Raw genomic sequence first — 26,701 nt, 5'->3', positions numbered from 1 at the left:
AATGTCATAACTTCCTTATTTTTCACCCGATTCTGATCAAAGTTTTACCATTGAACTCGTAATATTTTACTCTTTCCTTTCAGACCAACTTATTTTTGGACTGGATTTCCCCTTTAAAGCGCAGGAACGGAAAAAAAGAGAAAAAAACAGAAAATATTTATCTATTGTCCAAGTAAAAAACATACAAACAAGCGAACAACTTTGCACACCATAAAAAATGGTTTTAGCTCAGAGAAGACTCGATCAATGTCAGGGTATATGGAATTCTGCAGCACTCACACAAGACAGTGTATAATAGAAATTATTTATGCAAAAAAGTAGAGAAGATCCAAGTTAGGGTTTTTTTTTTTCAAATTCGATTTAAAAATTGTGGTATTGTCATGCATCATTCGGCACACTGTGAGATAGAGTATGATAGGTACAATGAATGCACAGTATAATATCAGACAAAATTATCACATTCGTATTGGTATGTCAGAAAAAAAGCGATATCTTCGACATGTGCATTGAGTTCCAAAACCGAAAACTTCACAGACGCACTGCCTAAAGTCTCTGACACACAAAGGGTTTAACTTTAAGTCGTTGAAACCTGTGAACTGGGCACAATATCATCCTATAATAAACCCATCAACCTTACAATAGGTCTGTACTACTGGCTCTTACTTTAAAAATTGTCATGATTATAATCTCAACAGCAGAGGAGAAAGGAGGAAGAAAAATCTGGAAAGCATTTCTTTTCTCTCTTTTTTTTTTTGTCATACGGACTGAAACGTAGTAAACTAACTACCATACCAGCGAGTGTCTTCGCTGCGCCCACTATGGGGTACGATGTACAATGTGTTCTACTCTGCCGTGTAGGACGCTCTAAATCCCGTTCTGGTCACTGAGCTGTCAGTGTGGAAGTGAACGGTCATGGCGTTTCCGGTAGAAGTTATGGGCTCGGGGATCACGTCCCCGCATACCTTACCGAGAGAAGTTGCAAACGTAGAATCCCCATTGTGGATCTGCAGATGAATGGTTTGAAAAGGGAGATTGTGAAAATGATTTTAAACGGCATAGCTGTAGGTCACCTACTCGGATTTCGTATATTTATCAACTATAAAGATTTACATTGTCCTTTTTGATACGTGTACTTCTCTGTGATTTAATGACAGAAAACGAAAAACAGCAGCAGATGAGGCATTGTCTTCGAAAGTGATGTTTTTTGTTTGTTTGTTTGTGTTGTCCTGTGTCAGTCTTGATGAGATTGTCAGCAAACCTTGAGAATTTTACTGAACGTACTGAAACTGATGTTGATCATGCAACGAACCAAAATTTGCATCGTACGCCTGGGTCATTAGATAATGGACCACCATTACAGTTACAGTTTTAGCAGGGGCGGATCCAGAAATTCCGTAAAGAGGGGGCGCGTTTACGAAATTAAAGGGGTGCGCACGCACCCCTCCCCCATTTTTTCTTTTTATTTCTTTTGTTTTAAAAAAATAAAGGGGGGGGGGGCGTGCGCCGGTTGCAGTCCTCCCTGGATCCGCCCCTGGTTTTAGACATTTCATCCGTGTCATAATTCAGCGGTGTAGTTCCTTTGCGGGGCGTGTCTCCAATGATCGATCGAGCTAGTGACGACTACCTAGATGTCACATTTAACCTAGACACTGGCACCTTCCAACCGTACAAGAGTCAATAGGGACTCCAACCACCCGCCCCCTACACTAACACAAATACCCTTAGCAGTTGAAAAGCGCATATCGACATTGTCTTCAAACGAAGACATATTCCACAACGCAGCTGCAGTCGCAGCAGCTCCACTGTACAACGAAGCCCTGACAAAAAGCGGCTACGAGAAAAACATCAAGTACTCCAAAACGAGTGAAGAGGGAAAGAGAAGAAAAAGGAAAAACAGGAGCAGGAATATCACATGGTTCAACCCACCTTACAATGCAGCGACCAAGACAAACGTGGGGGGGGGGGGGGTAGATTTCTGAAGCTCATCAACAAACACTTTCCCAAAGGGCACAAGCTGAACCCAATATTCAATAAGAATACGGTAAAAGTGAGCTACAGCTGCATGAAAAACATGGATGCAGTCATAAAATCCCACAACCAAAGAGTTATCAAACAATCCAAGTCACGTGACACCGAACCCAAACCCAAATGCAACTGCCGCGAAAAAGATCAATGCCCGTTGAGAGGAAGATGCATGGAAACGGCTCTTGTGTATAAGGCAACCGAACCGTCAAGCATGACAACGAGGAAAGGTGCTAGTACGGGCTGGCGGGGGGTACCTTCAAAGACAGATATAGGAATCATGTTAAATCCATCCAGAATGAGAAATACCGTGACAAAAAACGAAACCCAACTCTCAAAATACATCTGGAGCCTGAAAGAAAAACGCGTAAAGTTCACACTGACATGGGACATCCAAAAGAAGTCAAACTTAACTCTAAGAAGGAGTGGCCTGTGCAACCTCTGCCTCGATGAGAAGGCCATCATCATCCGAAACAAAAACGCACTCAATAAAAGGTCCGAGCTTATATCCAAATGCAGACACCAGAAAAGAAAAATCATCTATGCGTCAAACTGATCCACCGCGCCACATGAGCACAGAAACACACCACTTTGTCAGTCTGCCTGAGGATCGCGACAGCGTGAAACCGCCGGTAGCAGACAAGGCACCAAAACACAGGTGGATACGCTTAATATGCTCTGCTTTACAGCATTGAGCACTTTTCAATCCTCAACAAACTACATATTCCCGACGGATATATACCAAACGGATATATATATATATATATATATATATATATATATATATATATATATATATTATATATATATATATATATATATGAATCAGTTAAACAGAAAACAAACAATCAAACAAACAAAAGATAAGCAGTGATAAAGAAATGAGCACAAAAGTTAAGCTACAACATAAAAAAGCAGTCTAATGTGTAGTCGTTCTTGGAAAATGGTAACCGAGATGAAATGGTTTGGTGTTTTGTTTTTTCTCTCTTTTGTCGTCATTTTTTTTTTCCGAGACGTGATACGTCGTGTAAAGGGGATTATACTTATTCAAGGTCTGGTGTATTTTAACCATACATCAATACTTCTGTACACATTCGTGTAAAGTAACATTGTAGACTTACAAACATTCGCGATCTATTGAGCTAACAACGAAGGAGAGTGCTCTAGACGTATGATTTTGTTTATGTGTTTGTTTTGTTTTGCTTTTATATATATATATATATATATATATATATATATATATACATATATATTATTATTAAGATTTTTTTTTTTTTTTTTTTACCTCGACGTAGTCGTACTCGCAGTCAGTGTGCCGTTCGAGATCCATGGAGAGAAAACTGATCGTTATTTCTGTTCCCGGGGTCGTGGTTATGGTGGAGGAGCAGTCATAGTTGTTCTCGTATTTGGAGGGGTACTCCGGTGACATGAAGTACCCTCGTTCGCTGGTGAAAGCGCTGCCACAATCTAATAACGAACATGAACAAAAACAATTATTGATACGATAACCCCGAAGAGGTTTGTTTGTGTTGCTTTTCTGTCGCCTATACTTGCTTGTGTGTAGGTTTTTGTGTTTTGTTTTTTATTTCCTTTGAACTAACTGAAGGACATGAAATGTGCAGAGCGGAGAATGAATTTTATTTATTTGTGAAAGTCAACGTATTGTACTCAGAGATATATTAAACTTGCAATGGAATTGTTAAGGGGTAGGGTTCGTATTCAAGACTATGTGTATATTTAAAACTTTTTAGAAGAGAGAGAAAAAAAAAACCTCATCAATAATGTATAGCATGCCGACATTTTGTGTCAGTACATTAACAGGTGTTCATTATTTCTCAACATAATACAAGCTGCTGCATAATACATGTAATATTCATCTACTCTTTATCCTGAAGTTATTATCATTATCTCTATTTTAAGTATTAGTAATAGCGTTTTATTTTTAGCACAAATGTTGTCATTGCGATTTTGATAAATTTGGTCAGCATTTATGTTCTATGTATATTTAGGTCTACTTTTATTATACATACAACTGAAAATAAAGAGTTTGATCGTAAAAACGAAGTTCAAATTGTACAATGTAATTCCATTCGTGTTGGTTTCAGATATTTGCGATTAAAGCTGCTAAACAGAAAGCAAATAATGAGAAAACAGGGGATATCTTAATTATAACTTCAAGAATATTCCTTGTTACGAGACTAGTGAGGCATCACTGGAAAGGTTCATCTCATTTTGCTCTCTGTGATGATGGGTTTAAAATGTTTGAATATGGCGCTTGATTCGTTCCGAGATCAAACTTTTCAAATAAGTATACTCAATTATTTTACATCTGCCTTAAGCGGCATCACATGACATTCAATCTGGAACTGTTTGTGGGACCACGGAGGTTTATACATGGAGCTCCAACTGGCTGTAATTAATCAAACAGTTGTCTGATTTCTATTGGTGTACAAAGGAATTCCACAGGTGCACTTGTGCCTTTGATGATCGATGTTCCTTGCTGCCGTCTTGCTGAGCATTCTGAAGATTAATTTTGAACGTTATCATAATGTTGGCCATATTTTGCTTATCTCTTTATTAAATGAAATGAAATTTCAATTAATGATAAAGCATGTATTAAAAACAAAAGACAATTCCGTCCAGAAATTTGCGCAAAAGTGTAAATCAGAGCTGTATCATGTGAAAATGTTTAAAACTGTACCATCCTGGAGAGCTGGTTTTATCACTTTTCCGCTTAGTTTCCACATATAAAACTAATATGGAATAATCTCAAGTATAATTCTTTATTGATAGATATATCAGATTAGTGACCAGGTGTGACCAGCGGAGTATTTTTCATCTTTATTTCAGCATTTTTTGCTCAATTTCTATTCGCGCATCCTCATGTCTGTACCACTATACCTTTTATAAGAAGGGAAAGCGAAAAGTAATTACCATCACAAAGAAATATTTTCCTTTGAAAGTGGCTAGTGATTATGCAATGAGACACAAGTCAATTGTCTTCCTATCTGCGCGGCAGATCCTGTTTGGCACATGCTTCAAATATTTTTGAGCGGCGGCTTCGAACATCTAGCAAAGGAAATAAGACGGTTGTGACTCCATTCTCTAGAACCCTCTTGGTGGGACCAATCTCTTGCGAGTATCTGCAATTGTACATGTATCACAGCGCTGCCAAGTCTCCCTGATTCTACAGGAGTCTCCCTGAAAATGTCAAAGTAGTCTGTTCATGTGTGAATAAGAGAATATTAACGTCTCCCTGATTTGGGTATTATTTTTGCCCATTGAAATGCATGTAACACACAGATATCTCCCTGATTGCTGTGTGGAATCTCCCTGATTTGGATGTGGGAGTGTTGGCAGACCTGGTATCATTATAAGTCGGGTCTAGGGCAATTACCCCCTGGGCAATTAGCCCGGACCCTCTCCATGGCTCTAATCCTAATCCTGAACCTAATCGTAACCCTAACCCAAACTCCTAACCCTAAACCTAACCATAATCTTTACTCTAACCTTACGATTAACCAGAATTTAGCCGGGGGTAATTGCCGGGGGGGGGGGGGGAGGGGGTAATTGCCCGGATACGTTTAAGTCTTGCACGGGGATTTATACTCACTTCCCACTTCCCACATGTCGTAGTTTACGGAGAAGCCGACAACATTTACAGAAAAGTCCGTCACAAATCGCATGAAGAGGCTGCTGCCTGTGCTCTGAACAATACCAGGACTATTTGTTCCACACCAAGTGCCCATGAGGGAGGCGGACGTGCTGTTGCCGTCGTAGATCTGTTGTGGAAGAAAGAAGATATAAATAGAGATAAAAGAGATAGAGATAGAGATAGAGATAGAGATAGAGATAGAGATAGAGATAGAGATAGAGATAGAGATAGAGATAGAGATAGAGATAGAGATAGAGATAGAGATAGAGATAGAGATAGAGATAGAGATAGAGATAGAGATAGAGATAGAGATAGAGATAGAGATAGAGATAGAGATAGAGATAGAGATAGAGGATAGAGATAGAGACGGAAATAGAGAATGGATAGAGAAAGAGAGAGAGGGAGAGATTGAGAAAGGGAGAAAGTGGAATAGAGAAAAGGGGAAATAGAAAGGGAGAGAGGATAATGTTGAGGAGGGTTGAAGAAACGAATGAGAAAATGAGGAAGATGATGACAAACATGACAAAGAAAGAGATTGAGAGGGGGTACAAGCAGTAAAAGATACACAAAGAAGAAGAATATCATTGACGATAAACAGTGGAATGCAAGGCGGGAACAGAACAAAAAAAAAGTCAATAATAATGATTAAAATGTAAATGATCAGAAAACTCGTGTTTTTTGTTTTGTTTTGTTTAGTTTTGTTGTTTGTTTGTTTGTTTGTTTTTTTTTTGGTTTTTTTTTTTTTTTTTTTTTTTTTTTTTGGGGGGGGGGGGGGTGGTGTTTTTTTGTTGTTGTTGCATAGTACAGCCTGTATAGAATAACTGCTTCCCGCCTCCTCCCCCCCCCCCAAAAAAAGAAGAAAATGTGTTCGATACAACTTATAAAATGTCGTGAAATGGTAAATCCTATCATTTTCAGTCACATCCGTCGGTTTTGTATCCACCTGGCTTGCGATTTACGATGATACAGTATTTTAATCTGTCATTACGTTATGCAGAAGAGTAAAGGTATTCAGCCGTGTGTGTGAATACATTACCAATATAACTAAAATTGTTTTTACTATTTTTATGAAGATGACGTTCGTCACACATTCGTTAAATGATTAAATATTAGGTGTATGCACGATGCCTCCTTGATGTGCATATTGTACACAAAACAAGCAGCCCCATAAAAAAAAAAAAAAAAAAAAAAAAAAAAAAAAAAAAAAAAAAAAAAAAAAAAAACATAAGACCGAGGAACCAATCTCGGCAATTTGAAGGTTTTACTAAAGTCATGATGCAAGTGTGTGTCAACACGCTGTACACAGTCATTATAATAAGTAATGGTATGCTTATAGAAACAATGTAAGTAAACAAAAGCAGTTACACTGTATAATATCATAATGCAAACATGGGGCAATCACCTCAACGAGTGCAACTTCATTCGTGTTTTCTCCTCACACAGGACTGGTATAGACATACTAAAGTGAAAAATGAACGCTAGTCCTCCGTAATGATGCGAACTTTGGATGTGTACAGACGCCATTAGAGAAAAATACAACAACCATAACTACCACACCAAATGAGCTAAAATGAAACAAACAAAAACAAACCGGAGATACAGCGTGGAGCCACATTACAGCATACTTACGGAGACAAAATCATAATCGCAGGCGGCCCGAGCTTCCAACCCAAAGTCGTTGAAAGTTAGCGCCACAACGTTAGGGGGAGTAGTCGTAAAGAGATATTCACAATCCAAATTATTGTCGTACCCAAGGGGATACCCCGGGCTGTAGAACCGGCCAGAACCGTCGGTGAAGTCCACGTTGCAAACTGCCATAACGGAGAAAAGCGAACAAGCCCAGGCCTCATAACAATTTCAAAAAATTATACATCTGACTTTTTCTCCAGGTCTTTGCTAGACTTTATGCGGAACGTACGTGTTACATGTACTTTGTTGTTATTTCTAATACTACAATAAGATACTTTAGTAACCAAACTATAAAATGAAAACCAAAAAATTCAAATTCCGATTTGATAGAGAATTAAGTCTATTCGGTCAAACTGCGTCATGCGATGATGTACAATGACAAGCCATTATCATGACTTTTTTTTTTGGGGGGGGGGGGAGTGTCTCGGATCTGGTGTCTTTGTTTCGCAAATCAATGCAGTAAAATTACGACGGAAGAAGAATTAGAAAAAAAAAACCACGAAAAAAAATGATGATACCATAACTAAATGATCGAGAGGAATAACAACAACAACAGCAACAACAACAACAACAACAACAACAACAACAACAACAATAACAAGATAAAGCGTCTTGCTTTCGACACCTTCCGATGTAGAGGGACAGAACAATAATTAGCACTGCCTTGATCAGAGTGCGTGTACTGCCAACAAAAGATACCATGGGACTTATTCTAGAGACTGGTGTAATTACGTGGATCGGGAAGAGCGTCAGGGTCCCGCGTCGGTGGAATATTCCCGCTACCTCCCCCAGTCCCCTGCCCAATATAGAGGAGCAGATTTGGCGAGCCTTCCTTGGCGTCCTGGACAGCGCCCTCTATGGCCCTCTCTTGGAGTTGTACCTTGACCTCGCCGGGAGTCAGGGTAGGATCCAGGTCACGCAGAATAGCGGCGGCTCCTATAGGAAAGTAACGAACACACATAAAGACTAGTCTTCCAACTTTAGGTCCTGACCACACATGAGCGAAGACTGGGCGCCGATTTTTCTACGACCTCTAAACTCACTTCGCATGAAGATTTTTGGTCGACATCCAGTTTCCGACCATTGCCGACCAATCAAGTAGGATACTTCTGACCACCGTGACTATTTGCCAAGTGATTACTCTCAAGAATACATGTATACCATTTACAAATGCACTACTAAAAATAAATGACTAAATAAATAAATGAATGAATAAATATATAAATAAATGAATGAATAAATATATAAATAAATGAATAAATAACAGATAAATAAAATGAAATCGAGAGCACTTATGTAGAGCGTATGTGTCCACGTGACTCGTCTGCATGTCGTGGTATTGTAAGTGTTTGATGAAGTACTCCTTTTATTCACACACAATTTCCTAGCTGCGCAAAGCTATCCCTACAATGGTAAAGACATCACTCACTTTCCTCTGAACAAACACGTAAAAAAGCTGCTGTCTCAACTTATAGACAGAACTATGTAGAATCCTTATTGACAGATACAGTCGTACTTCCTAGCTGCAGTCCTACACTTTTGCAACCTTGGAGCAATAATTGTTGTCCAGCCTCAAGCAAATAGTGTCGCCTTCGGATCTTGTGCCGTTCTTAGCAATGAGCAGAGCCTGTACTTACCAGCAACGTGAGGACAAGCCATGGACGTCCCGCTGATCGTGTCCCACTCCTCCGTCCCGCCAATCCAGGCCGAGGTGATCAATACTCCAGGAGCAAAGATGTCGACGCATTCGCCGTAGTTGGAGAAGCTCGCGCGGACGTCCGCGCTGTCGGTAGCACCCACGGAAATCGACTGTTGTGTGGAAGAAAAATAGGGCCGTTTACGAAGCACCACAGAGAAGAGGATCATACCCTCGGTGTTATTATGGCAAAACTTGGATTATTTCCTTTTCGTCTAGATGATTTTCCTTACAACCCCGAAGGATTTCAGTCGCGCTATCGTGAGTACATATAACTCACATGAAATAATAATAACATAAACATTGTCATAGAATGAAACAAAAAGAACACTACCCGCGACCAGAAATACAACAAAACACATATTACCTTTATTTTCCAAGGTATCCCTCATGCATCATTATCATTTCGCTGAGCTAAGCATTTGTTTTCTTCTTCTTTTTTTTTCTACTAAAATTTTCTTGTATCTCAGGTTCTCTTTCATGTCATATCAAGGTAAACTTTTAGACACTTGATTACTTTGCAGTCGGAAACGAATCTGCTTCCCAAGCACGCTCCGAGGATATTGATTTCTTCCAGTCTATGAATATTGTGCATTTGATATTTACTAATTAACATTTATTCCTGTATTTATTTCCTATTTTTGTTTCTTTCGTTCCATTGATTATTGATAAATTCATATCTATTTATTTGTTTGTGTATAGTGATATATGGCCAACAGCTGTTCAGTAATCAATTTATCTATTTGTCTATTCATTCATTCAATTATTTGTCTTAAGTTGGTATCCAGAAGACGTACAGTAGTGGCTCTCGCAGGTGATTTAAGACATGACTCGAAGTTGTTGTTGCCGGCGCTGACTACGACGGTCACTCCGGCATCGTACATGGCGTCGATGGCGTCGTCCATGGCTTGGCTGCCGGCAATGCCCAGCGACATCGAGACAACGGCAGGGTGGACATGATTGTTTGCCACCCACTCGCATCCTATGATAAAGAAATCATGCTATTTATATGAATATGACACGTGTCTTTTGACTGGCGTAGTGTTCTGTAACTAGTTACGTTCAGACGGTTAACCTTTAATAGACGAAATTAATGATCATTACAGATTTTGTGACGAAATGACCGATTCCGTAACGAAATCGACAGTGCGACACTTGGCGCCCCATAGAACTTATCCTAAGGTTAGCGACTATTGACAATGATCGAGGATAAACATCACCGTTTTAACATGACTACTGCCTAACTTATCGAAACAGACAAACAAGTTTAAGCAGATACGAAACAACGGGGTTCAGATGGTTTTGTAGTTTGTATTTCTTCGAATTAAAACAGAGGGCGCCCTAGCTGTTGTTGGTAAACGCAAGGTAAACGAAACAGTCATTTATGATCTAAAATTGTGTTCTCTACGACTAATACTTTCATGAACAAGAGGCTGCTGTCCAACATACAGCTAAACGATTTTATTGCCTTATTTGGCTTATATTCATTCATTTATTTCACATGCTTTGACCGCTCTCATCAATTTTAGTTTTTAAAGGTCTCAGACTCCACAACAATCTGAAATTATCCAGTGTATTATTATCATCAAATATTGCAAACGTATTTGGACCTTTCCATGTTGGCTGATCTGGACTGGAGCCAGATCAAAAGATAAAAGACCAAAACCAACATGAACACCAAAACCGAAAACAAAACGTAAACTTCGTATACGTACCATCGATCATACCAGATGTCGTTCCTCCACCGAAGCAGTTTAGGACACGAACTGCAATGAGATTGACTTCTTTTGCCACACCAAACTCGGTCCCGCCCACCGTTCCCGCGCAGTGAGTCCCGTGGCCGTTACAGTCCTGTCCCTGTAAAAGGAAAGACGAAGGGAAATATCAACGTGATAGAGGGTTTTAAATTGGAAATAATGGCCTTATATTGACCTCCTGTATCCTCTCCCACCACGAGGAGAGAAATCTTCATTAACCAAACAAACGAGTGAACAAACAAACAAACAAACAAACAAATTATATAAATCGAGCGCAAAGATGTCTGCATAATTTTTGCCATTTACCTATTCTGCACAGCTGCACTAACAAGTCATCGTTATAATTTTACTATGATAATTACAGGACTTGATATCACAAAGAGCATGTTGTACAGATGACTGGACTTTATTGCTTGAAAGTTCTTTTCCTCATGTAAAGAACCCCGGAAAGGAAACAAAATGAGATGATAGTAATACCAATCATGAGTTTGATTATTAATCAAACCTAAGGGCTTGCTAAAAGAATCTCTACCAATTCTCCCGTGCTCTCTCTTTGGCTCCCTTTGTGTAATGATATATTATTATGTATCAACTCACCCTGGAACATGAGGACAAAGGCACAGAATAGAATCAAGGAGGTTTAAGAGGTGGAGTTCCAACGGGCAGTAATAATTCAAACAGTTGTCAGTTTTCTATATGATGTACAAAAGAATTCCACACGTGCATTTGTGCCTTTGATGCCGGGTTTGATGCCGCCGTCTTGCTGAGTAGTCTGAAGATTCATTTTGAGCGTTGACATATGTTGGCTATAAAATTATTTTGTTTGTTCATTCATTGAATGAAATGAAATCTCACTTTATACCCCCGTCACACTAATTCCGAATCAGCATGAATCAAGCAGAACCAGCCGGAATTGATTGATACCCCCGTCACACTAGAGGCGGAATGAGCCGGAATGCCGTTGGAATGAAAATTCTTCTTGCATTTCTGCATATTCGAAGTGCATTCTAAAAATTCTGACGACATTCTGAGTGCGTTCCAAACATTCGGGCCCATTTTTGTGGCCAGCCCGAATGTTTTACCCACGCTTAAAACATTCGACGAGCATTCGAAGTGGAGAAATATCGATCTGCATTCGAAGGGTATTCTAATTGGACTCTGATTGCATTCTAAATATTCCTACGGCATTCTAACAGCATTTGAAACAATCTGACCTCATTTGAGGGAGAATCGGAACGGTATTGCACCTCTAATTCAGCCAAAATATCTCAAATGCTCAAATGCTCATACAATTACCCCCAGTTAGATACTGGTTAGTGAAAAGGTTAGAGTAAAGATTAGAGTTAGGGTTAGGCTAGGACAGCAATCTGTAGCAAAGCAACATGGTCCAAGGATGATCGGGTTGAGACTGGTGAAAATCACCATTTTATACGCTATCAGAGACCATTCCAGCGGCATTCTTGACACACACGGGACATTCGTGTTGCATTCTAAGTACATTCTAAGTGTGTTCTAATTTTTCGGGTTGCATTCTGTTTGAATTCGTGAACATTCAAAGTATATTTGGTAGCCATTCCGGGAACGTTCTGACCGCATTCGAAATGAGTTTGTACTGCATTCGAAGCGCTTTCCGACCGTCAGACTTCGGGCAGCAAGCGAACCGCGCTCGTGCGGCATTCGAAGTGCTTTCTAAAAATTCTGACCGCATTCTAACAGCATTCTGGATATTCCTACAGCGTTCCAAGTACATTCGAGCAGCATTCAAGGGCTAATTCATTCGGAATGTGTAAGAACGATTTGAGAAGGGTACGAAGTGCATTCCAAGTATTCAAACAGCATTCCCTACCAAGCTTTTCATTATTCATTTTTTCTCCCGAATGTGGCGCGAATTTTGGAACACATTTGGATAAAGCATGTAAAACAAAAAATGTCAATCATGTCCAGAAATATGTGCAAAAGTGTAAATCAGAGCTGTATCATGTCAAAGTGTTTAAAACTGTACCCTCCTGGAAAGCCGGTTTTATTACTTTTCCACTTAATTCCGACAAATAAAACTGAAATGGAATAATCTATAAGTATAATTCTTTATTAATAAATATATCAGATTATCGGCCGGGCATTGCCAGTAGAGTAATTGCCACTTTTATTTCATCATTTTTTGCGCAATTTTTATTCGCGCATCCCCGTGTCTTCACCATTATGACATTATCACCCATCTGTTATAAGCAGGGTTGGCGAAATGTAATTACCATCACAAAGACATAATTATCTTCCTCAGAAAGTGGCTGGTGATTATGCAATTGTCAATTGTCAATTGTATATGCGCGGCAGATCCAGTTTGGCACATGCTTCAAATATTTTCCAGTGCACGGCGGCGTCAAACATGGGTTCAAAGGAAATAAGACAGTTGTGACTCCATTTTCTTGAACCTCCTTGACAGAATCAACAAATCAGCAAATAAATGAATAAGACCCCGTTTACAGTGCGGGGCTGGGCCGAGCCGCGGCCGAGCCCAGCCTCAATTGCGAGGCCGGGCCCCGCAATTTTGTCCGTTTACACTGCCGGGCTCGGCCGCGCTTTTGATTCAAACCTTTCAATATTTAGTCGCAGTGGCGCTCTGCTTGTAAACAAACGCAATTTGGTATTGTCTGGTTTTCAGACCCTTTGCCAACTGAATTCCGTGGCGACGAAGTCTCCGTTCGGGCAAAGGCCTTTGCCGAAGGAAAAATCCTTTGCAGGACAAAGCCACCTTAAACTATACTAGCTTTTGACGTTGAGGGGGTTAATATCCTGAATAGCGAAATAGTACGGGCAGAGGGTTTGAAGCCAGACTAAAATTGGCCGCGCATTTTGGCCCAGTTTGCGTTTACACTGAGAAAAGGCCGAGCTCGGCCGCGGCCGAGACCACCCCCAGAGCGTGGCCAAATGCGAGGCCAATTTTGGCCTCGCATTTGGCCTTTTGCGCGTTTACACTGAAATGAAGGTGGGCTCGGCCGCGGCTCGGCCGCGACCGAGCCTCGCACTGTAAACGGGGTCCTAGACACATCTCCATTAAATCAGGTATGGGACATAAATCACGCTCTGCATTAAGACCGCATGAATCTTCAAAAACATAAGAATGAATAGGAAATTAGAATAAAGAAGGATAACGATCCTGCACATTCCTGAGTATCATTTTTTTTTTCAAGACACTAGATAGTGTCTCCTCTCCCTCTCTATATTCCTGTCTCTCCCGACCACTCTCATTATCTGCTCCCTCTCTACACGTGCCTAAAGTGATATTCTATATCATACAAAATTTATTGCCAGCATACAACGTACTATAAATTAGCAAAGACATTCCTGAATTGGCATTCACCGAGTAAAATAGGAGTATAAGTAAATGAAGTATTATTCACACTGTATTGAATGCATGACTTATTAAATACCATACATCGACTATAATATCACAAGGACATACCTGACATAATTGATCGCAAGATGTTAGCCTTATCAGGCAAAACAATGCATATAAAAAATGGTCTTGGGAAAAGTTGGACCAACATTGATAAAAAAAACACAACAAAACACAAAATTCCTTACATCGGACCCTAGAGCATCATAGCCGATGCTTGCTCGACCACCGAAGTCCACGTGCTCGGTGTTGATCCCGGTATCGATGACGTAGACATTGGACCTATTTCCGCTACCGATGGGCTCGTACTTGTCGTCGAGGGGCAGGCTGATCTGGTCGACGCGGTCGAGACCCCAGGACGGGATGTAATCCGCCGTCACCACCCCGTCTTCCTCGATGTACTCAACTGCTTCAGATCCTCGGAGCTTAAACACATTTAAACAAACATGGGTCCCGTTTCACAAAGCTGTTCGTAAAACTAAGCACGACTTTACGAACGACTTTGGTATAGCAAGCCAAGTGGATTTCCTAATCATTGTTAATTTCAATAGCTAAAGTTGACATTATTTTTTAGATCATAGTGATTATACTTAATAATGTTAACACACGTTTATAATTGAAAGTGCATTTTTGCCTCAATGTAAATTGAAAATAAATGTTGACATACAGTTGTACTTTGTTTAAACGTAAGGGGGAAATGGACGCACCTATTGGCTCTTCATATTCCAGTCGTTCGTAATGTAGTGTGTAACTTTACCAACAGCTTTATGAAACACAGCCATGGATTATATAATGTGACTTATCGCGTCTCACTTTGCCACATTTCTTGTCTATACTGTCTGCCGCATTATAAGTGTACCTTTTGTTTTGTCGGCAAAGGTCTTATCTCCTATATCACTTTAACCTTTAAATAGCAGTGATTATAGTAACCATGAAGCTTATGATTAGGATGATGGTAGTTAATGATGACAATAATTCTGATATTATTAATGAAAGCAATAATATTTATAATAAAAGTATTAATAGTAACGACAATTAAATGATTATGACAGTGATAATGATAATGATGACTGCTTGATAGTTATACGAATAGGTTTTTATCCACCCAGTGTGAGACCGGCTTTTCCATATAGCTGAGATATCCCGATCTTATCAGCTACACTCATATTTCATGGGATAGGTGGAGCCACGGCATTGCTAAGATAAGACTTTGAGTCCAACGATCATAGGTTAACGTTGCTGTCGATATTACAGCAAGAGTTGCTTTTGAATTACATATTTGTTCTATCTCTCTCAACGATGATAAATAATTGTCTCGAAATTTTGTTAATTGGACTTAACTGGCAAGGACAAACTGTGTTTTCTTGAGGTAATGACACTGTAATGGTCTCGTGATATCAAAATATTTGTTATGGAACGTCCATTATGCATCGGACTAATATTCCATCATTACTCGTGCTGATAGTATAATTAGAACCAATTTGCTTTGTGTTATTAATCACATCATGATGTGAGATCAAGTTATGGCATGAAATATCTGCACGCTAAGCCTAACATAATTTCTACCCACAAACATAACCCGCACCCTAATCCTAATCCTCACATCAAACTTTAAACCTAAAACCTTATCGCAACCTTAATCCTGACCCTATGTCCTTGGCGAAAATATGACCACAGCAATTTGTCGCACGAGCAACATGTCGTGTCGCCATACAAATGAAGTAACCGAGAATGAGCCGGTTTATTGATACCTATTAGACATGTTAGAAAAGAAAAAAATGCTTACAAAATCGAGCATTTCATCGGAGAGTTGTGCAGCAAATCCGGAGAACACTTTCCTGTACTTGTAAAACACTTCGCTGTCTCGGAGATTGGAGATTATTTTCTCTCTGTCCCAACCGGGCTGAAGATGGGATGTAAGTAAAAGGAGTATAATCATAAAGAAAAAAGATGGGGGAGATATAGCTAACACAGACGTAGATTACACAACAACAGAAACACTCGCAACTTAGGTGTAAATAGCAAATGCTAGAATATTATGATATAAAGATTTTGTAAAATAGATCAAGTCGGAAACACAAGGAGTTTCAACATATATATAATTCCAACGTGTACTACTTAAGCCTCAGTGCTCTTGAATATCATGTCAACATGCGGAACGCTGACTTTTCAGCGTTCATTACATGAGTATATCCTCGTGTCCAGCTCATCAAAGAATAAAATATTGTAGTTCTAATGGTCATTAATAACAGTAGTAAAACTGATAATGATAAGGATAATAATTATGTTAATAGATGATAATCTATAATTAATGGTAATAATGATATTGTAAGCCTACTAATAATCATGATGATGATTAAAAAACAAAACAAAACTCAATGTAGCAATAACAGCACAGTTATCATTGTTAACATGCTTGAAAGCATTAATAGGAATAATACATTTAATGATGAAAAAGACAGAAACAAAATCTCAACATTTTGCCTTTCTTTTTTTCCCTCTCAGTCTTTCCAAGAGGAAGTTTTAGAGTTGAAAATTGAAATTTTGTGAAGAGATGCAACAGTAGCTAATATGTAATTGCTGTACACAACAATTACACATCATGTCTTTCATAGTTATATTCCTTGTTGGCCAGCTGCTTAACTGAGAGATGGGACGACCGTAATCGTTGGAATAAAGTACAGACCGTTTTCTTGAAACCTTAATATTGAAGCTCCCCAGGTGACTATCTGTGAATATCCATGAATATCTGTGAATATCACCTACCTTTAGCTTGACAATATAGCGACCAGGGATTCGTTCATTCTGGCTGAAGAGTGGTGCCGGTTTGGCGGAGGCTGCAGCCACGAGAAGGAGTACAACCAGGATCTGCTTCATCATTCTATAATAGAGGCAGAAGGAATGCAGGGATAGATAGATAGATAGATAGATAGATAGATAGATAGATAGATAGATAAATGAATAAATAGATAGATTGACAGATTAATAAACATGATTAATATGATGATGCTTAAATAATGATGATAATAAGGATAATAATACTAATAGTAATAATAATGATAATAATAATAATAATAATGATTTATTATTGTGATTGGTGTTATATTATTATCATTATTATTATCATTATTATCATCATTTTCATTACCATCATGACCATCACTATCTATATTACAATCATCGATGTTAATGATATCATTATCTTATCAATGAAACAAGAACAAATTAATTTGCTCTTTGCATGACAAGAAAATGTTCACTTTTCAAAAAAAAAGATCGTCGAGGGAAAACGTGACGTGTTTGCACCTCATGGGTCAAGTTTGTCAGTCGTTTCCTGCCTTTTCTAACAAACAACATTATTAGAAGCAAAATTATTAGAAGCAGAATTATTTCATTTTATCTTTAAGTGACATCATGAGGAGATACTGAATCAAAGTCACTGTCACTTGCAATATATAATGTCCATTAATTTCCCATCCTGAACATTGATATGTCGTAGGCATATCATTAATAAGTTTTATAAGAAGAAATGATAATCAGACATACAGTATGTTCGCCTAACATGATAAAAAAACTGCATTTACTCTCTCCCTCCCACTGAGGCTACGGTTGCATTCATTCATAGCATTCAATACATTATTGCACAGTGTCCAAATAAGATAATTACAGAATGTAGATACAATCAAGATATGGGCTAATTATTGAAAAATCTTCTTATTTCTGCCTGTCGGGTCAGATTTATTTTTTTTTTACCAACAACCAAAACAACAGCAACAAACTTCGAAATTCCGTATGGCACCAAAGTATACGAAAAAGAAAGAAATCCAGACCCCAGATAAGTACAAAACAGCCCATCATAATTTTTCCCTGTCGAGATATGAAAAAGCTATACTCTCTAAAAAAATCGAGTGAAAATATTCACTCTTAAAGGAGTGAGTACAAAAAAGAGTGAATTTAGAGTGAAATTGGAGTGAATTTTGAGTGAAAATGTTCATTTTCACTCATTTTGGAGTGACCTCAGGGATCACTCGAAGATTTTGGAGTGATCCCTGAGGTCACTCCAAAATGAGTGAAAATGAACAATTTCACTCCAAATTCACTCCAATTTCACTCTAAATTCACTCTTTTTTGTATTCACTCCTTTAAGAGTGAATATTTTCACTCGATTTTTTTTAGAGAGTACCCTCTACTTACCAAAATCAAGATCTGAGGTTCTTAGCAAGATTTGGCATTCATGAGATAGGGTCTCTAACTTACCAAAAATGATGGATGATGTATCGCTGAATTGATATTTTGACTTTCTCTCCTTACATGAAATTTCACTGAAAAACAACAACGAAAAAAAAAATGCAAATACTTGAATCTCTTTCCTGTACTCACATTTCTTGTCTTCCAGCTTCTTCCTTGAATGCACAATCTGGCTATTGGTATCATTGCTCTGAACGTTGACGACACAGATGAGTTGAGTAAATATTGTCAATCATTGGCCAGTTCCAACCATTGACCTTTGTAAGAAGTATCTAGATATCTCATTTGCCAATTCACAGCACTGTGCAAACGATAGAAACCGCCGTGCTACTGTTATCAGGCACCCTCTATGGGGTTTCACGCATTTCTCAGCCTGCAGAGACTGTTAGCACAGAGCTCCACACACAAACGTATAGTGGGCGATACATATAAGATGGCGGCGCGGAGCTTTAAAGCGATAGGCCTATGAGATATCCAGATACTTCAGAGAGAGATCAGTGGTTTCCTCTGTTAACGCTGATTGTTTGAATCCATATGGTGCCTAAAATTGTACACCTTTGACTGCTTTCTACGGTAGGCACGATACTTGATCAAAAGTTTAAGATAATTACTATCAAGACCGGTATGTTGTTGTGAGCGTATGTGTGTGTGTGTGTGTGTGTGTTTGTGTGTGTGTATGTTGTGTTTGTGTGGAGGAGAGAAAAGGATACTATAGTGACTACCAACTACTGTGTCTGAGTATGACAGCCACCCCCCCCCCCCCCGCCAAAAAAAAAAAAAAGTACTGCAGATATATTAGATGAATGAGGAATACAACACAATATTTTTTTTTTTTTTTTGGGGGGGGGGGGGAATGATACAGGTACTAAAAGGCGGACGTGAAAATAAAAGAAGTGCCTCGTAAAACGACACAATCTTCGTATATCAAATCACAAATATCGGGTAGAAACATGAACTGTAGGCTTATACAGTCGGCATTCACTGATTCAGTATCTGAAGAGCATACCCTCTATAAAGAGCGATAGATTTATAGTCAGAAAGGAATGACAGGTGCATGAAGATGATCCAACGAGAGATTTATATTTGATAGAGAATATAACGTGGCAAGGGGAGAGAATCTATTATGTATATGTATACATACAGAGAGAACAAGAAGAGGGAGATGGAGAGAAAGGAAGAGAGATAAAACAGATAAATACATCGGTTTTAAAGCCCGGTCACATGGCGCTTTACGGCTTAATCACTGCCAAAACACGTCAAAAAGTGGTCTCCCGTGAAGCAGACGATGTTGTTCGCGTTGATGTCTAGTTTAAGACGAGCTATACGGTCAATTTATAGACGTGGCAGGACGCGGGGAAAAATCAGAACGACGCAGACGCGGTAAAAAGTTTTGAACTGCTCAAAATTTTATTCCACGGACAACCACGGGCGGCACACGTGGTAAAGACGTGCAACACACGTGAAACACACGTGATAATCCGTGTTCCGGCAGTGATTAAAACCTGGGGAGACGCGGTAAGACGCGAAAGGTTTAGCGGTCTATCACGGGCAGAGCACAGTCATCTGACGCGTGTTACGCGTTGGTATCACGGGAAATAGCGGCTTATCACTGACGAATGGATTTTTCAGAGTACATACACGTGGCTGGACGTGGTTAGATATGCTTAGGCAGTGGTTCAGCAGTAGAACAGCTGCCAGCGGCCATACCCAAAATTGACCAAAAAATTTCGACCACGTCCACCAGATTTTCATAACTTTTTGTACGTGATTTAGACGTGGAGTGCTGTGCGACCGGTGTTAGTGTGTCTCAAGACGAATGTTAAACGTTAGAGTGCAAGTACTTTACCGGGTCAAATTATCACGATTTCACAACATGCTAAACGAATGAATGAAAGAATGAATCAATCAATCAATGAATGAATCAATCAATCAACCAATCAATCAATCAATCAACCAATCAAACCAACCAACCAAAACCAACCAACCAACCAACCAACCAACCAACCAACCAACCAACCAACCAACAAATAAACAAACAACTAAACAAACCTGCAAACAGGTAAAATGAAAAATCAATTGTCGTCGTCTGTACGAACGGAATGTTCCAATTTCCGAATTTTGGTCGATTTTTCAAATTTCATTTTTTTCAAGTTCTTTAATGTCCATATCACCGACACCCTATCTATCACAAAAATATCAGGTCGCAAAAATCACGAAAACCGTAATTCCAGTATATAGTAGTGGAACGTTCAAAATGGCCCAAATCTTGCGATTTGTGGCCTTGCGAGGCGGCGAAATGTGCCTATTCGCCACTTCGTATAAAGCCCCGGGGGGTGTTTCATAAAGCTGCTCGTAAAGTTACGAGTGACTTACGAGCGACTGCTGATCAGTTCTTGTGCTGGATTATGGAAATTCTGATAAGTATAGCACATCAGAACTGATCACCAATCGCTCGTAAGTTGTTCGTAACTTTACGAACAGCTTTATGAAACAGGGCCCCGGTCACACAGCACTCCACGTCCAAATCACGTACAATACGTTATGAAAATCTGGTGGACGTGGTCGTAAGTGGTAGTTTTTTGGTCAATTTTGGTTTGGCCGTGCTTTGTACGGGGTATGGCCGTTGGCGGCTGTTCCACTGCTGAAGCACTGCCTAGAAAGCACGGCTAACCACGTCCAGCCACGAGTGTGTACGCGGAAAAATCCATTTGTCAGCAATAAGCCGCTAAACATAGGAACCTACGCTATTTCCCGTGATACCAACGCGTAACACGCGTCAGATGACCGTGCTCTGCCCGTGACAGACCGCTAAACTTTCGCGTCTTTACCGCGTCTTCCCAAGTTTTAATCACTGCCGGAACATGGATTATCACATGTGTTTCACGTGTGTGTGTTGCACGTCTTTACCACGTGTGCCACCCGTGGTTGTCCGCGGAATAAAATTTTGAGCAGTTCAAAACTTTTTACCGCGTCTGACACCGTTCAGATTTTCCCCCGCGTCCTGCCACGTCTATAAATCGACCGTAGCTCGTCTTAAACTCGACATCAACGTGAGCAACATCGTCTGCTTCCCGGGAGACCACTTTTTGACGTGTTTTGGCCGTGATTAAGCCGTAAAGCGTTGTGTGACCGGGGTTTCACCCGGCACGGGAACGGTAACACACATGGCCGCAATGAATGGCAGTCACCGCGCTTTTCCATTACCGAAAGGCCTGCAGCTGCGTAAAACATCGACTGCGTAGAACAGTAGAATCCGTAACGGTACTGGTAAATATTTGATAAAATTGTAACCAGCTGTTAGGGAGGGAGTGATTTTAGAAGGGGGTCATTAATAATAATTGTATACTATAGTGTTTTAGAACTTCTTAGTCTCCTTCTTTCCATTATTGACACTAACAACGACGTTGGTTTACTCTTTTAAAGTTAATGACAGCCTTAACAATTCTCCATTTAGATTAGGGAATGCAATTATTCCTACACGAGAGATAAAAAGAAAAAAATCACTACAAAGGTTAAAATCCACATTTACGTGCGTTAATTGGTTTAAATGGTGTGCCTGACGTGTAACTGCAAACACAAGCAAGAAGATAATATCAATATTTACTCGTAGCACAAAATAAATGTTGATTGATATGCCCCTTGTTTGAGGACACTTGCAGTGTTAATTGACACATTTTTCGATACTGGAGTTATAAATCTCTTTACATATCAAATGGGGGGGGGGGGCCGATGACTTAAAATACTGTCATAGAAATGACTCGAAATCAGAGCTTGATTTGGTTTTGCTTTTGCTTTTACGACTTAGGGAAGTAAACGGCTTTAACCATTTGCAAAGAAGAGGAAAACAACGGGAGATTATTGGGAATAAGAACATACCGACTGAATACGTTTGCGCACTGTTCACTTTAAAATTAATACGTGTGGAACAGCAATAACATATACTTTTTACAATTAAAAAAAATGCGATTCAATAAAGGACACTTCTAGTTTACAGAGATCGGTTCTTTGGGTATTTGTGAAGACAATACACGAACTTTTCATTTCTTTTCATTGTAAATGGTAGTGCCAACGATCAGTAATAGCCTGTTAGGATTTTATTTCCAAAATTATTTTTACCAAGAGAAAATACCATTTGTGCTTGGTTTTAACATACTGATTAATTTGTGATTATTTTATGACAATACAACAGTCGCAAACTCACACGCATTTATACAGGCACACACACACACACACACACACACACACAAACATACATACTTATACAAACGCCTATGCACCAACGCAGACAATCTGTATAGCACCGACACAAAATGAATACTCCAGTAGTCAATAGACAGATAGATCATCAAGTATTTTAACAGGATTGCGCTTTATTATCATCTCTTTTTAAAAAAGGACCTTGATAACGAGCTGTGAAAAGCGTTTGTGTACATTACATAATACTTTTTGAAATATAAATGCAATCACTGTTCAGTGTACGCTGGGATGAGATACGGCTGGGAATTTTACACTTGCGGTCAGCATGGTCAGTGATAAAATTATGACCTGTTCATGCTGGCCACCAAACAGAGCTGGCATGGCGCTTACTAATGCGATACGTCGTTCATTTGTAAGAAAAATGTATAAACCTTTTCCATCTCCTCTGTACTGTCCTCATTCTTCTTGTACTTTATAGTTTTGTAATGTAATTTGGGCTCTCGTCCTTGTACCATACACCTATACTACACACATGGACTATAATCATATGAACGGATGTCTTTCTTTGATCCCTTCATCACCGCCGCCACCTGATTATGTGAATCTTAATGTAATGAGTACATTCAGACGTTTTGACAATGACGATTGTGTACAATCCTTCATTGTCACTGGCAAAAGAAACATTTCCCTCATTTTGGTCCTATTTGGCTGAGGTCCTTTTCAGACTCAACTTCCTTCGCATAAACACCTTACGGGGAACAGCAAACCTCAAAACAGGACAATTTTGTGTCATAAACATTGTCAATTACTGAAGTGGACACTTGTGAACACGCATGAAACGTTGCTGAAAACTATGGTAAGATATGCATGCTGTCTACGGTTACTGTCCACGTCTACTCTGAAACAAAGTGCGAAAATGTGGAAAATTCGATAAATTGCCAATACATTTGCTTTCTCTTGTAAAGTATACGTTCATTTCGCAATGAAATTATTTTAGTGATGAATTACCAAGATGCATTAGAACTGCACATGCATTTTTAAATTTAAGCAGGGAGGTGTTAGATAGAAGGAGTGGAATTTCTCTGTAATTTGTGCAAAATTTATGTGAAAATTCTATTTTAATTCTAAAAATGCAAAAGCTTTGTCTTGTATTACCCCTCCCACATCCTCGTCAACCTCCATTTATATTTTATAGTGATTTCGCACAAGTGGAACAATAGCTCAGATAAACCGCGATTTAGTCATTCACATATTTGTGAATATTTATCTTTCTTACTTCTTTGATAAGAAAAAAAAATCAAAGAATTTCACCGAAAGTGTGCACCAGATCGCTGAATTTCAGATCTAAAAATGCAAAATTTCCCTCAAATGGGAGGGAGTGGGCCCCCTCCCACCCCCCTCCCGCTCAGTCGATTCGCTCCCTCGCACAGATCTTCCAACCCCAAGTTTGCCCCTCCCCCCCCCCCATGAAAATGGATCGACGCCCCTGCTAGCAAAAGACACCTAATGCAAAAATCAATCGTAAATCAATATAGCACTGTAAATAAAGAAATAATTTGCAAAAAAAAAAAAAATTAAAACAATCCATGGGGGGGGGGGGGGTGACAAAACGAAGTCGTCGAGTAAAACAATATTTCCAGAATTATAAGGAGTTATAAGATCATAAAAAGTATACCAAAAGTATGCATGAAAAGGCACAATGACCAACATAGATATAGAAATCTCCCTGCCCATAAACTTGGCAATTCAGTGTCGTGTACCAAGGACTGAGTAAAAGGCCCATCTTTTTTTAGTTTTTTTTTTTAATGATTCAAATGCGAGACATCTCGATTAATACACAAGGTAACTTCAGACTATTTCAACGGCATAATACCAAATAGAATGATGATGCTGATGATAAGGATTTCAAGTCTTAACCAAAGCTTATCCAGTCCCTTTACTGGAATAACTTCAATCCTCTGTTTGCTAAAAACGATGTTTTAAGACAATAAGCAATTTCTCTCCAGTAATTCAATCAATGCTTAAACATGCTATTTTGCTTACACTCTTATTTCTGCCGAGTCAAAATTTCGACTCTGAATCAAAGTCAAAATAATATTTTCACTCCGATCCGTGTAAATTTAACACCAACCGTGTACTTCTGACTCAAATCCGAGTTATCATTTTGGTTATAGGACTTTTTACACCTGCGCAGAGTCACATCAGAAATACCCAGCGCGGTGTACATGAAATATGCGCGCTACAATTGGACAAAACATGTCTTGTACACAACAAAAAACAAAACTCATTTCTCGACGATCCGCCGCTGCCGCGAGATATTTCGCAACTTTTTTTCTTCAAGATGGACAGTTTTGTGTGCACTTTTCTAGAGGGATGAGGAATGAAAGAATATGTAGGAGTTTTCATCGGTGAGTAGGCCCTACCCACCTCATTCACAACACTGATAATAATTGCCTGAAACATGGTCTAAACAGTCAGTTTTATTGAGGGCAAAATGAACTTTCGACACGTACACATTGACTGGTAATGACGCATGGATAGCCGTAGGCGGCCGTACGGTAGCTTGTACGTAGCCCTGGGCTATATGCTATACGTTAGAACCAATCTACAATAGATGTGAACCTACCTAGCTACTAACACCTCCACTGTACATGCATAATACATATACGATCTTGATTGCTAATTCGAGCTACCGTACGGCCGCCTACGGCTACGCCATTTATACCAGTCAATGTGTCTGTGTCGAAAGTTCACTTTGTCCTAAATAAAACTGACTGTTTAGACCATGTTTCAGGCGATTATTTATATGAGTGTTGTGAATGAGGTGGGTACTCACCGATGAAAACTCCTGTGTATTCCTCCATTCCGCATTCCTCTAGAAAAGTGCACACCAAATCCGAGTCATTACTACACCAAAAATGGGTTACTAACAATGCGGGAAACGACACCGTATCAGAGTGAAATTGTGATCTTTTGATTCGGAAATCCCAGTCATTTTGCTGGAATAGATTGCACCTAACTGACCCCATTTCCGAGTCAAATTTGACACTTTCCGAGTTAATTTGACTCCACAGAAACGACTCGGAGAGTGACTATAGGAATCCGAGTGAAATCATTTGACTCGGAAGTCCGAGTAGCTTTCACTCGGAAGGAGTTGACTCCCAGCTGGCGCCATTTCCGAGTCACATTTCATACTTTCCGAGTTATATTTGACTCCGCAGAAATAAGAGTGTAAGGCCTACTATTAAAGGAAAAATGAATGCAAAAGCTGCATAACAAGGTACTATGTGACATGATCAATTTAGATGCTTTTCGTTATTTCGAAGGTTGGTTCATCCGGAAAAAGAGAAAATGGTTCGTTATTCCAAAGATTTGCTATTACGATAATAACACACATATTCCGTATAATAGATGTTCGTTAATCCGAAGATTTTTTTCAAAAATTTGCTTCATTCCGATCATGCCAAAGGTTAGTTATTCCGTAAAATTATGTTGGTCCGAAAATGAAATAGACCTAAGGTTCGTTATTCCAAGGATTGGTTATATCTAAACATGTAAAAGGAGTCCAAATTATGTACTATATTTCATTTTCAGATAAGTGAACCTTCGGAATAACGGATCTTATTTCATTTTGGATGAACGAATCATCGGAATATCGAACTGTTACCATCAAATCTTATATCATTAAATCGATCACAAACGCGTAACATTCGGGATCATTAATGTGCACAGTTTTCCTGTCATTTTTTTTTTTCATATGAATTAGACCGAAAACGCAAAGCTGTTAACGCTTGGAAGAATGCCTCAAACAAAACAGTTTGTCAAAATAAAATAGAAATTTGAATTTTGAATTGTAATTTGGTTCCAGACGTTGCAACCACTGTTCATTCGAGTGATATCTAAATCCTACGTAAGCTCGTTTGTGAATGGCATAATCATGCAAGTGAATTGCAGTAAGATTTGTGCGTATTAGGCTTTTTTTTTCTCACAAATGCTAATGCGTTAACTGAAAATTGATCTAATGTCTGCATTATATCAATATT

General features: G+C 39.2%; 1 protein-coding gene across 1 annotated transcript; it reads right to left on the bottom strand.

Moving 5' to 3' along the window:
• Positions 1-842: 842 nt before the first annotated feature.
• Positions 843-17,090, bottom strand: LOC139731655 (extracellular serine proteinase-like). Its single transcript, XM_071642546.1, has 11 exons — positions 16,980-17,090; positions 16,000-16,116; positions 14,402-14,638; positions 10,778-10,919; positions 9,860-10,044; positions 9,004-9,175; positions 8,099-8,302; positions 7,307-7,488; positions 5,636-5,804; positions 3,308-3,489; positions 843-1,004 (listed from the first exon to the last, which is right to left on the bottom strand). The coding sequence occupies exons 1-11, from the start codon at positions 17,088-17,090 to the stop codon at positions 843-845; spliced, it is 1,863 nt and encodes a 620-aa protein (XP_071498647.1).
• Between the last annotated feature and the right edge of the window lie 9,611 nt (positions 17,091-26,701).

Source organism: Diadema antillarum, unplaced genomic scaffold, assembly GCF_040938485.1.
Source record: "Diadema antillarum isolate AM-2024a unplaced genomic scaffold, OU_Dant_1.0 seq00000382_RagTag, whole genome shotgun sequence".
Lineage (NCBI taxonomy): Eukaryota > Metazoa > Echinodermata > Echinoidea > Diadematoida > Diadematidae > Diadema > Diadema antillarum.
Note: the sequence above shows the minus strand (reverse complement) of the source record. Positions and strands in the feature narration are given on the sequence as shown.

Excerpts from the sequence above, each read along its gene's own strand:
- LOC139731655 (XM_071642546.1), bottom strand. The coding sequence starts at position 17,090 with ATGAAGCAGATCCTGGTTGTACTCCTTCTCGTGGCTGCAGCCTCCGCC. Across the intron at positions 14,639-15,999 it reads CCGATGAAATGCTCGATTTT|CTCCGAGGATCTGAAGCAGT; the intron begins GTAAGCATTTTT and ends AATGTGTTTAAG. Across the intron at positions 8,303-9,003 it reads GGCTTGTCCTCACGTTGCTG|GAGCCGCCGCTATTCTGCGT; the intron begins GTAAGTACAGGC and ends ACTTTCCTATAG.